At 42.7% G+C, this 12,637-nt stretch overlaps 2 protein-coding genes across 2 annotated transcripts in view; both read right to left on the reverse strand.

The window, feature by feature from the left end:
* Positions 1–5,394, reverse strand: part of LOC137165376 (rho GTPase-activating protein 7-like) — a 145,134-nt gene extending 139,740 nt beyond the window's left edge. Inside the window, exon 1 of the mRNA XM_067566625.1 lies at positions 5,204–5,394. Within this exon, the coding sequence (XP_067422726.1) occupies positions 5,204–5,318 (115 nt within the window). The 5' untranslated portion in view covers positions 5,319–5,394. The remainder of the gene's footprint in view (positions 1–5,203) is intronic.
* A 6,305-nt stretch (positions 5,395–11,699) lies between these two features.
* Positions 11,700–12,637, reverse strand: part of PANK3 (pantothenate kinase 3) — a 103,275-nt gene continuing 102,337 nt past the window's right edge. Inside the window, exon 9 of the transcript XR_010923355.1 lies at positions 11,700–12,273. The gene's annotated coding sequence lies outside the window, so the exon portion shown is untranslated. The remainder of the gene's footprint in view (positions 12,274–12,637) is intronic.

Genomic DNA, 12,637 nt, shown 5'->3' on the forward strand with positions numbered 1-12,637 from the left:
CTGCTCTTACCCCTCAAAGCCCCGCCCCCGCAATTAGCCCCACCTGGATCCAATCAATCACTCAAACAGACAAACCCCCAACTGCCAAAATGGTGCCTGTAACGGCACCAGTCACAAGCACCCACCCACAGTCAGCTGTACTTGCACCCGTCACACACCTGGTCTCCCAGGTACTCCCCACACAGCTGCACTCACCTGAGACAGCTCCCAGGCAAACTCCCTCCTTCTCCTTCTGTTAGCCGCCCCTCTGTTTGCTGCTCAGCTGCTTCGCAGCTGGCTGCCTTTTATAAGGCTGGGGCAGTTGCCCCCCCCCCCTGCTCTTACCCCTCAAAGCCCCGCCCCCGCAATTAGCCCCACCTGGATCCAATCAATCACTCAAACAGACCAACCCCCAACTGCCAAAATGGTGCCTGTAACGGCACCAGTCACAAGCACCCACCCACAGTCAGCTGTACTTGCACCCGTCACACACCTGGTCCCCCAGATACTCCCCACACAGCTGCACTCACCTGAGACAGCTCCCAGGCAAACTCCCTCCTTCTCCTTCTGTTAGCCGCCCCTCTGTTCGCTGCTCAGCTGCTTCGCAGCTGGCTGCCTTTTATAAGGCTGGGGCAGTTGCCCCCCCTGCTCTTACCCCTCAAAGCCCCGCCCCCGCAATTAGCCCCACCTGGATCCAATCAATCACTCAAACAGACAAACCCCCAACTGCCAAAATGGTGCCTGTAATGGCACCAGTCACAAGCACCCACCCAAGTGTAGACATAGCCTCGGAAAAGGGAAAGGAAGTAACAGTGCCACAAGGGCTTCATGCCCTCTTCCACACCTCCCACAGCAGGAATCCCCAGGCTGAGAAGTCAACACGGCCCTCAGTTTACAATCCATGAATCATCCATGCAATTGTTAAGTCAGAAGGTACAGTTAGGATCATCAAGTCTAACCTCAGGTACAAAGATGACAAATGGCTTGCCCAAGATCAATGCTATAACTGGGAAAGCATGAGCAAAAGAGAGTCCAGCTCCTTTCTCTGCATGGTTGACAGGAATAATATGCTTTCATGAGTAAAACAGTCAGAAGTGCCCGAATATAAACTGAAAGAAATGGAGTAAGAAGGTGCCTGTTTTGCCATCACTTCCGATTTAGCCACACCGTTCTAGCAATATGGATGCACGGATAACAATACTCATTTGGACTTGTTAATATTCATTCTAAGAACTTTGTAAAAGATTTTTACACTGAATCTGTTACTTTTAATATCCAATAAAGATGTCTTGTGAAGCATGTGAAGGTCTGATTTACTTCAGTTACTCCTTAAATTAACCTCAACTGCATCACTTATTGTGATTCTTTATCCTTCATGGCTCACTAGCTTAACATCTGGGAAAGGTTTTTTCCCCCATATGGAGTTTTCACTACCAGGTATATATTTTAATGGTTGCCAGTGTGGTAATTTGAATCACCATGTGGTCTAATAAATATATGAGGAATTCTGGTGTCTCTGCAAACAATACCAATGGCGTTCTTCTACTGTAACAGCATGCGGGGAGCTGTGAACATCACAATGCAATCTGAATCCAGAGCTTCTGCATACAGATACACGGGAAGACTTCTGATAATTCAGCTCAGTAGGAACAACAAAAATCCTCCTTACATTTTCTACATATATATCTTTGGGAAATTGCCTGTCTTAGGTTGGATTTCCCATACAGAAAATGCCTAAATCTCCCATGTTCCTCACATAACTAACACAACAGAAGAGAAGGGACCCCAAGTCTTAAGATAGCACTGAAACGTGTGACCTAACCATCAAAAAATGTTATAGTGCCCTGGCCATCCTAGCCTCAGATTACTTACTAGTGATATCCAGGCCCTCACTGAAATCAGCTAGTCTAATAAACTAATTTGCACAGTAGGTTGGATGCACAATGTTTAGCCTATGAGTGAATATGTTTAACTATTCACTTTGACTATTTGCAGTAAATGATTGGTCACCTAAGTCACATGCTGTTTCAGCCAACTGACTGGAGGAATTTAAAATTTGTAAATAGAAAAATGAAAACTTGCCATATTATTTGCTCTTTGTCATGTATTCAGTCCCTACTGTACATTCATGAATACCTTTGCTTCTGTTGAAATACATGTGCACTAATGAGTAGGAATGGCTATTCTCCATAAAAACAATCACCTTGTCATATGAGCAACATGTTAAGAAGACATGAACATACAGCTGTTCGGCATTTGATAGAATATTTACAAGCACTGTTTTTACAGGGCTCATCCAGCTCTATTTCAAAACATTTGTGTATACTTTTAAACAAAACACAAAGGGGGGGAAAAGCTCAGGGATAGAATTTCAGGGACTTATCTTGGATTATAGTAAATAAATTTTTGGAAGTTGATTTAGCTGTAACACAGTGGTTATTCTTAAAAGCTTGCCAATTTTGCCTTGGCTTGATAGAGACCAATTAAACTTATTACAAGAAATACGTAGGAGATAACTAAATGTATCTCAGCATTTGCAGTATCTATAGCAAAACTGGAAAGCTTAAGGCAATCACCATGCAGCTGGAACCAGATTCTTGATCTGAACGGACCTGGACATTGGGAAATTTTGCAACAGGAAGCTTTGCATCTAGAATTAAGTGTTTACAGTGCAGTATAAATATTCTACACAGCTGCTGACTCAATTACATGTTTCTTGCTTATAATTCTTTTAGAAGAGTTTTGCTCTCAGAAAATAAAATCTGCCTTTTTTTTTTTTTTTTTAAATGAATGGATGTAAAAGTCACAATTTTGATCCTGTCCAGACAGGAAAACAACCTCTCTCTCTGAGCAGTGCAATGGGTTTGTGTGAGAGAGGGTTGAGAATTTTCCAATTTTGACCAAATAAAACATGCATATATTTTTTCACGTGACAAATTTAAGAGGATTTTCCACATGATTCCAGAAGAGAACTGTACGTAGGTCAAGCAGTAAGGTAGGCTTACTGCAAGGTGTAGGATCAGGCAGGCTACCAATGGGAGTTTGACCATAAACCTGTTCCTGAGAGGTGCTTAGCACTTAAACACTCCCTAACATTATTTTCTAAGGATACACATACAGAGCAAATGAAAGTGTGACTGCAGGGCTGGTAGGCATACCCATGCTAGTTTAAATCTAGCTAGTTTAGGTAACAGTAGCAGTGAAGATGTGGTGGCATGGACAAGCAACGCATGTACATTCCCAGGGTCCCGACTGGAGCTGTATTGGGGTGGTTAGCGCACACCGCCACTTTCTCACTACTGCCATTACCCGTGCCAGCTAGATTAAACCTAGCGCAGATGTGCACTCCAATCACACTTTCTTGTACCCTTGGTTACATCCTTCAAGACAACCATCTAACTCTAATCACAGCAAGACAGTATTATATTGCAAAGTTACAGTTGTGTAGCATGTTGTACATAGAGTGTGCAGACATTTATGTAGCATTTGCAGGACGTACAACCAAAGGATAATGGACCAAATCGTCAGCTGATGTGATCTGATGTTATGCCATTGGCTTCAGAGCTGCTAAATTCAGCTCTGGATGTGAACTTTTAATGGCCTGATCCAAACAACCTCCAACTATATGTAAGGATATGTAAGCCACAAAGCTCAGATTTGACATTTCTGGCCCTTCCCACAGGTTTTGATCCAGGCCCCTCCCTAGAGACTGAAGGTTGTAATAGCTCTACTAATACTGAGTTTGTGATGTTGTGAGAAATAAGGTCAATGAGAGTTCTAGTTTGTCTTTCTAATCTTCTGTTCCTTTATTGCATGTCGTACATTTACCTGAATCCTACTCTTATTAGGCTTCGATTCCGAGACTGAAGGAATTAAAGTAGCAATTTTTATTACTTATTACTAAATTTAGTCAAGCTTCCTGTGTCATTTACTCTAGCTGCCTTCACACTGGTTCTGGCTGGACTGCTCTTGAAAGAGTTAACACAGGTCAACAACATGCAAGAGCATATCTCCACAGAAACTGACTAGAAAACATGACATTTGTGACTCTGAACCTTAACAAGGGCCTAAATCTGGAGGCTCTTATTCAGTCCTTACACAAATCAGCTTTCACTGCAGTCAGGGCAGAGTCAAAGCCGAGTAAGGGGGAGTTTTTTGCCCCATCCAATTAGAAATTTGGCCAATTGCCATAAAAACAACCTTAACACTGCCTTATAATGTTGGAGTGATTGTGTAAAATATGGCCATATCCTATTCCTAGATTTTACAGTCAAAGAAGAGAGCTCTGGGGAGGATTAGGCTGATAATGAACATAGAACTTTTATGCCAACTTGACTCTACAAACCTGATAACTTTGAAGTCAAAGCTCTGGGAGAAACTTGCCCTATTCATCTACCAAATATAATTTACTTCCTTTAAACATACATATATGTTTTATTGCTATAGAATATCAGGTCTGAAACCCAAAAGTCAGTCTCCTTTTATAAAAAGAATACTAATAACAACAGTGTTCTTTGAAGTATATAGACTACATTTCACAAGTGTTGATTTTACATGTGACTCCCATTCCCTGTTTAGAGTATCAGAATATCACCATGTCTGTGCATTGTCAAATAATCTTTTAGAGGTTGTATCATGCTTATATGCTTCTGAGCATTAAAAAAAAAATGCATCCAAAGTTTGATGTCTAAAGAAAAACTGAGCTGAACATACAAAAAGATACTAATGCCCTTTCTTTGGTCTGGTTTAGATTTGCTTCAGACTTGTCCTTGCAGCTGTTCATGGTCACAAGCTTTGATAGTTATTTGTGTGCATAGAAAATGGGATGTAGGAGATTTTGCAATGTAGCATTTGACAGAATTCCAAATTATGCAACTACTCATATTACAGGCTTGCCTGACACTAATGAGTGCTGAATGTGTATGTCATGTATAGAGATCAGTTCATCAGAGATTATAGAACTGCAGTACGCTCGGTTCCAAGCAGTTTTTTGGTGCTTGGGAATTAAAATTCTCATTTCCTGTCAATTATGACTATAGTAGTTTGATATGCTAATGCCTCCAAATCAGTAAAGTGTCTTCAAAACTTCAGTGAAAGGACAAGCAGTATAAATATTTGGAGGTTGCAATTCAGGTAGAATACATGGGACATTGTCAAATTGGTGCCCACACTGAATATCAGTCTAAGACAGCATGAATAAGAATAAGTACCCCCTGTGACTGACCTGATAAGCGTTTTTCTCTTGCGCTCTTCCAAAACACATCCCATGCTTTGTTGGTTGAGTCCTTGATATGCTCACTGAAGGATCTCCTCAAACGAGATTTCCCTGGATATGCCATCCTGGCTATCAAATCCACAGAGGCAATGTTATCCCATTAAGATCCAAACAGTCTGAAAAATATCCCTGCAGACTGAGAAGTCAATTCTCCCAGCTTTCTTTTCTTAGACTGGACAGAAAAAGTTACTCTATAGGAAAAGTCTGCTTGTAATTTGTTAACACCCCTCTCAGAGAGAGAAAGAGAGAGAGAGAGCCCTCCTTCCAAACAATCTGGGGTCAGGCAGTGCTGAAAAGGAAATAGCAGCCCACTTGGGTCCCCCGTGCCTCAGAGCAAAATGCAGTTCTGCATCTCAGCAGCCACATTTTATAAACAGACTTGATTGTCCGCCATAGAAAGCAATAAATAACGAATTAGGCAACAAGGCGTCACTTGGAACAGGAATGAAATGTCAGACAATGCACTGTACCTTGAATTTTCAGCTTCTTTGCATTAACTGTATGAGGAACAACTTCCCCATTTCTGTGTTCCTTCTGTAGTTGCTTATGTTATATGTGCATAGTAGGTCTTGTGTGGGCAGTTTTCTTCACTATATTGCATTTGTTTATTTGGGATGCTTTTTTTAATTATTTGAAACAAAGAGTCCAGTCTCTCCAATTTCATAATGGGAAGTTTTCTCCTCTATTATCAGCTCAGCCTTACCGAGGGCTTGTTGAAAAGATTCCCAATGACTTCAAATAATTTTGGATCAGGCCCTAAAGCTCTGATTAGCCTATTTACCTGCCTAGAGCAATACTACTTCTCACACAATTACTCTATATAGGTACTTATGGCCCCCATTATCTAGTATCTAAAAAATTTATTGCTCCTCTGAAGAGTGGTTGCAGGTGTCCAGGGCCTTGTGGGTAGGTTTGCCAGTAACGCAGATTCTGGGCATATTTTAAGTGTAATTTGTTTTATTTATGCACATACACCAGTCCTGGAACAGAGGTGGTCACAAAGAGCTTGTAGGAAAACTCTTCTTTCAGGAATCTCAGCCTAACAGTAGTGCCTGGTATCCAAGGAACAACTGTCTCTGCCATTGCCCAAAGATTGATTCCAATGAAAGAGCAAATTTTGCTGTTTGCACAGGTCCCTCAACCTACAACCTTGCATTGCAAAACTAACACCAGGTCTTTCAAAGACTGAACATTCACTAAGGAAAAGAACAGGAATTCTATGTAACAGTGAGGGTGCTGGAACAATTTGTATAGTGGGGGTGCTGAGAGCCATTGAACCAAACTGTAAACCCTGTATAAGATGAAAACCACTATACCACCCTTACTTCCAGCACCGATAGTAACAGCACCATCTGCTATGACAGCAGTCCCTGAGCTTCTCACCATAAGCCTGTGAGGCAGGGAAGTGCTATTATCTCCATCTTAAAGATGGGGAATGGAAAAGCAGAGAGACGAGGTGACTTGTCCATGGTGGTACAAGAAGACTATGACAGAGCAGGAAATTGAATCTGAATCTGCCAAGTCCCCAGCTAGAACTCGAACCACTGCATCAGATGGATCTTTCTTGTCACAGCTGGAGCAAATGGACCCTTCCTTGCCAAAAAGATAGATTCAATCCTGGAGACTGAACTAGTAAAAAAGGGTCCCTCCAAGCCAAGGTTGAAGCACATTGCCAGGGTGTGGTGAGGAAGTTTGCCCTGTCACTGACTGTACCACACCTTAATTTTACACACACACACACACACTCTCTCTCTCTCTCTCTCCTATCTGTGATTTCCATTTCATGCATCTGACGAAGTGGGTTGCAGCCCACAAAAGCTTATGCCCGCAGGAATTGGTTAGTCTTTAAGGTGCTACAGGACTCTCATTGTTTTTGCTGTATACAGACTAACACGGCTACCCCTCTGGAATTTTACACCTTAGTTAGATTGCCTTCAGTGCTGTATGCATCTCAGTTTCCATGTCACTAAGCACGTTATACAAGCAATTAACCTGGTAATATGAAGGTGATCAAAATGATTCTCATTGAGACCTGAACAATCCCAATTGCCAATGGTGCCATTAGTGTTGCTGAGCAGAATCTGGTCTACTTTGAGTTTTATACAGATCTATGTAGATACAATATATACAGGATGTGGTTTGGTGGACAGGTTTTATTGACATGCATTTGGGATGATTGAATTATTCATGAATAGTGAAGTTGCTCATGAGTTAAGAGAATCGTCAGAGAAGAAAACCAACAAAACTTTCATAACTCACCCCAGCACCACATACACTGCATGTGACATGTTACAGAAAAACACTCCTAAAATAGCTTGGAGGCTCTATTTTAAATGGTAACTATTTCTTGTATCCATTCCTATCGAGAATCCAACTACATGGAATTCAGAGGGAGCCATACAATATTTGAAAAGGACTTAAAATCTATCTAACCCTGAAAGCACAGGAACATGTTACTTGTCTAGAAAAGCTGTATCTGGCCCAGGTCTGAGTGCTGCCTATCCTGGGCTCTAGACTGGGATAATTTCTGATAGGGGCAGAGTGGAAGAGGAAGCATCTCTGCTGAGGGTCTGTTTAGCCATTTGAATCTGCTCCAGGATTTAAAACAACAGAATATCTCTCAGGGAGATAGACAGTGTTTTACACCCAGAGATGCATGTGCAATACATAGATGTGCATTATTAAACTCACCCTTCACATACTTGTGTAATTCATCGCACAGAGATTATCCCAACATATATATACTTTTATAAACTTATTTTGGAAGTAAGAGGCATATGCATGTGTTATGTTAAGCTGTGCATTTTGAAACATACGCTTTCAGTTCATTTTGATAGGGATGGGCCTCCGTACACTAGCCTTATATCAGAAGCAGCACTATACAAAGGGCATATCCCAATCTCTTCAATTAGTGTTGATGAGGCAGCTTGGAAAAACACTGCCATAAAAGGAAAGTATCTAATGAGGAAGTGATAGGAGGCAGAACTTTACTATGCTTCACCATACATCTTATACTTTTATGTTAAAAACCCACATTTTCTATTCCTGCAGCAGGCACAACTTTACCCATAAGTTGGATGCTACCAGAGTTTGATGATTGACGGCTTCTGCTGGAGATTCTGTTGAAAAAAGTTCATGTAACAGAATTTGTAGGGCCCCCCAAGCTTAAAGCCCACTGAACATAAAGAGAATGTGACTGTATATGCTAGACTATGCAGTCAGAAAATTCAATCAGCCAACCCATAATTCTCACCAAGAATTTGGATGTGGCCTGGAATCTTTGTTCCTTCTGGGAGCCCTCAAGGCCAATCCCTGGTGATGTCAAAATCTGACAAGAGGAAAGATGACTAATTTCACCTTCTCTAACCCTGATAGATCTATGTCAAGGTAAGGTGGCATCTCTGCTCTGTCTAGCACTGAAGCCCACGAGATGGGCTTGGATTCCAGGACTCCAGCATCAGGCAAGGAGGATGACAAACAACCTTGAAATCTGAAAAGCAGAACTTCAGCAATGTGATTAAACTAAAAAATAAAGTTACATTAGCCACCTCTCTTTTTTTCAATTGCTATAACTGAGAGAGCAGGAGAATCCAGCTCCCCCATTCTATGACACAAATATAGCTGAGATTAAGAAGAACGTATGAACACGTTAGTTTTGCAATAGTTATGGGGCAGCCAAAGTAGAGCTTGGAGAGCTTTTGCAGCTACCCTGCTCGTCAGATATAAATCTCGGTAAGATTGGTATTAAAGTAACATGAAAAATATTTTAAAAGTCACAAAAAAAACCTTTGCCTTTAACTAAGCTGATGTTATTAAATATGTATTCTAACAACCTAAATATTTTGGGTTGGAAACACTGCATAGAAATGTCTAAAAGAATCTGTGCAAATAGGTGTTTGGATTTAAATTTCTTCTATCTATAAATCATGTTTAAAAGTCTGTTTGACAGCCTAAATTTGGGGCCTAAATTATGTGATTCTGTCAGTTAAGGTAGGTCTACACTGCCTTCCCAACTCAAGTAGACAGAGAGGCACCAGCACAGCCTGAACTAGCATGCTAAAAATAGAGTGTCATCTGGGGGAGCACAAGCGGCAGCTAGGACTAGCCGCCTAAATACAAACCTGCCTGCACCCCCTGCATACGTACTTGGGCACCTAGCCCAATAGACATTTATCTGGTATGTTCACTTCTTCCCCTGAGGAATCTATACTTCCCAAGGAGTAGTACAGGCAAGTGCAGAATTAAGTTACATGCTAGATTCTCAGCTGGTGAACTGGCAGAGTTCTAAATCTGATCTATCCTCTCAGAAACACTTATATTTTAGTGTCTATGCAGTGTTTATGTACCATTCATCTTGTAATCCGTGTTTCCTATTATCTGATGTTTTATAGTTTGGATGCAGTTTCAAGCTAGGGATTGGTTGAAGGGAATGTGATATAGTGCTGAGATGGGGTGTGGGGGCGGGGGTAGGACTTTAGAGATCTCTCCTTGCTTAAATCGTTACTTATAGCCTAAACTTGAGGTCAGTTATCCTTTTTGTACCCATCTGGAAAATGAGTATAACACCTACCTCCTTCAAATTGCCAGTCTGAAGAGATTTGCTAAACCAAATCAGGACAAGTTGTTGGATTCTTTCCTGTAAAACTGAAAGGGTTGACAGGAAAAACATACTTATGATAAGGAGGCAAGCACTCTGGCATTTCCAGGCTTCCGAGCAGTTCACTTTGGGTATGTCTACACTGTGAAGTGAAGTTGATTTATTGTAAATCGACTTTCACCTGCCACATTTTAGAAATCGCAGGAGCATGATCACACCACACTCATTGCATCAGGGTATTGTGTCCCCCACTAGCCATGCTTGGGTCGACAAAGCAGTGCACCGTGGGTAGCTATCCCACAGAGGCTTTTGGGAAGATTGTCGTCTTCCCATAATGCAACATGGTCTCTCCCCCTCCCTTCTTGTCCCGGACAAATGCTTTTTCGTGCCGTTTTTCTATATCCTTCAGTCTCTGCCACATGCATGCCGTTGCCGGAGAGGCGTGGAGCCTGCTCAGCTCTGCACATCATTGTGAGCATCACAAATACCTCACTAATTATCCTGCAGTACTTTCAAAGCTGAGACAGGAGCTGCAGTGTGGAAAATTGTGATGTTATCGAGGCCGCCCTGCTACAAGCCATAGAGTGAAATAACTCCTGTGTGCTGCAGGCTGTCATGCATCATTTTCAGTCGTGGAGCACCAGTTCTGGTCCTAGGAAACAAGCACTGACTTGTGAGACCGCATTGTTGTGAAAGTGTGGGATGATGATCAGTGGCCGTAGAATTTCTGTATGCAAAAGACCACTTTCATTGCACTTTGCACAGAACTGTCCCCAGCCCTGAAGAGCATAAATACTCACTTGAGACCTGCTCTGAGAGTGGAAAAGTGAGTGGCCATCACTCTGTGGAAGCTAGCAATCCCAGACTGCTACTGGTCAGTTGTGAATCAATTTGAAGTCAGTAAATCCACCATGGGAGCTCCTGTGATGCAAGTGTGCCAGGCCATTAATAGACTTCTGCTAAGAAGAATAGTGACTTTGGGAAATGTGCGGCACATAATGGACGAGTTTGCCGCAATGGGGTTCCCAAACTGGCAGGGCGACAGATGGCATGTATATCCCTATCTTAGCACCAGACCACTTTGCCACAGAGTACATAAACCAGAAGGGATACTTCTCAATGGTGTTGCAGGCCCTTGTGGATCACAGGGGACGTATCACTGACATCAGTGTGGGGTGGTCTGGAAAGGTGCATGATGTGCGCATCTTTAGGAACTCAGGTCTGTTCAAAAAGATGCAGGAGGACACTTTCTTCCCTGACCAAAAAATAAATATTGGCAATGTTGAAATGCCAGTAGTGATCCTGGGGGACCCTGCCTTTCCCTTGCTGCCCTGGATAATGAAGCCGTACTCCAGGCACCTGGACAGTGAGAAGGAGCATTTCAATAATAGGCTCAGCAAGTGCAGAATGGTGGTGGAATGTGCATTTGGTCGCTTAAAGGCAAGATGGTGCAGTTTGCTCACTAGGTTAGACCTTAGTGAATGCAACATCCCAAATGTTATCTTTCTCTGCTGTGTGCTCCATAATGTTTCTGAAACAAAGGGGGAAAAGTTCCTGCAGGGTTGGGTCATGGAGGCTGATGGCCTGGCCACTCATTTTGAGCAGCCAGATTCCAGTGCTACGCTAAAAGCCAACCACAGAGTGCTGCGCCTCAGGGAAATATTGAAAACCCATTTTTGGAATGAACTGCAGTAATGTACATCTCTGTCAGTGCTGTGCCTTCTGTTCCCATCCCCCCACCCTCGCACCATCAGTCCCCTCTCCTTCTTTCCCCATTGACAATCTCCGAGTTCTCAATGAATAAAGAGTAATGTTTTTTAGAGCAGTAGTTTTATTGGTGACCCGTTACAGTGTGTGTGGGGAGGGCGGGGGAGAGATAATTTAAAATTCTCATAAGGCTGCTTTGGAGCCAGTGCAAAGTGTGAATGTGCAAACAGCAAATCACACACATTCCTAGTTCTTAAAGGGGCCGTCGTTTCTTTCTGCTCACCTCCACCAGCATGGAGTGCAGCATGTACTGCAGCACCCTGCTCAACCTCCTCCTAGAGCGTTTGGAGGTGGGGCTGGTAAGAAATAGCTTGTTGTTTGAGCCTTTTGGAGGGGCTACAGAGGGAGTCTGTCTGCTGCTGCTCTTCCTGGAACTTTACCAGATGCTTCAACAAGTCAGACTGATCCCTCATAATATGCAACATCTCTTGTTGCCTTGCACACTCCTGCTCCTGTGCTGATTTTGCGTTCCATGTCCATGTTTAGTTTTTCTGACAAGGACATCCTCCAGGCTCTGAGCTCTGTGTGTCAGCAGCCACGGAAGCATTCATTAGTTCATTGAACATGTCATCCCAAGTCTGTTTGTTTTTTTGCTTCTGAATCTGGGAAAGGCACTCTGCGGCAGTAGAACTTGGGGTGAAGGCTGGGGTGTCCACTGTAAGGGAAGCAAAACAGAGTTGTCATTGTTAGCTGACCCCATGGAATAAAAGAAATGTTACAATGAAAAAAACTCCCTTTCATATTCACAAGGCAAAGCCAGACCCGCATACCAATCAGTACCTATTGCATGGGTCAGAGTGGCAAGTAAGGGGTCCTTGCATTCATTATACGGAAGCCTCTGTAGCACTAAATTCCCCAATCTATACTTAACCAAGGAGAAGGATCATTGGGCTTCCCTTTACCATCCCAAAGACCTGTTTGGGAGGAGATGGACAAAAGGGATTGGAGGAGGGACACCAGGTCCTGGACCCATAATGCCCATGCCAACAATATCATGCCTAGAAATTGTCTGTGTAGGG

The sequence above is a fragment of the Emydura macquarii genome, unplaced genomic scaffold (genome assembly GCF_026122565.2).
Source record: "Emydura macquarii macquarii isolate MOO-44397 ecotype Brisbane River unplaced genomic scaffold, CSIRO-AGI_Emac_v2 contig_2768, whole genome shotgun sequence".
Classification (NCBI taxonomy): Eukaryota; Metazoa; Chordata; order Testudines; family Chelidae; genus Emydura; species Emydura macquarii.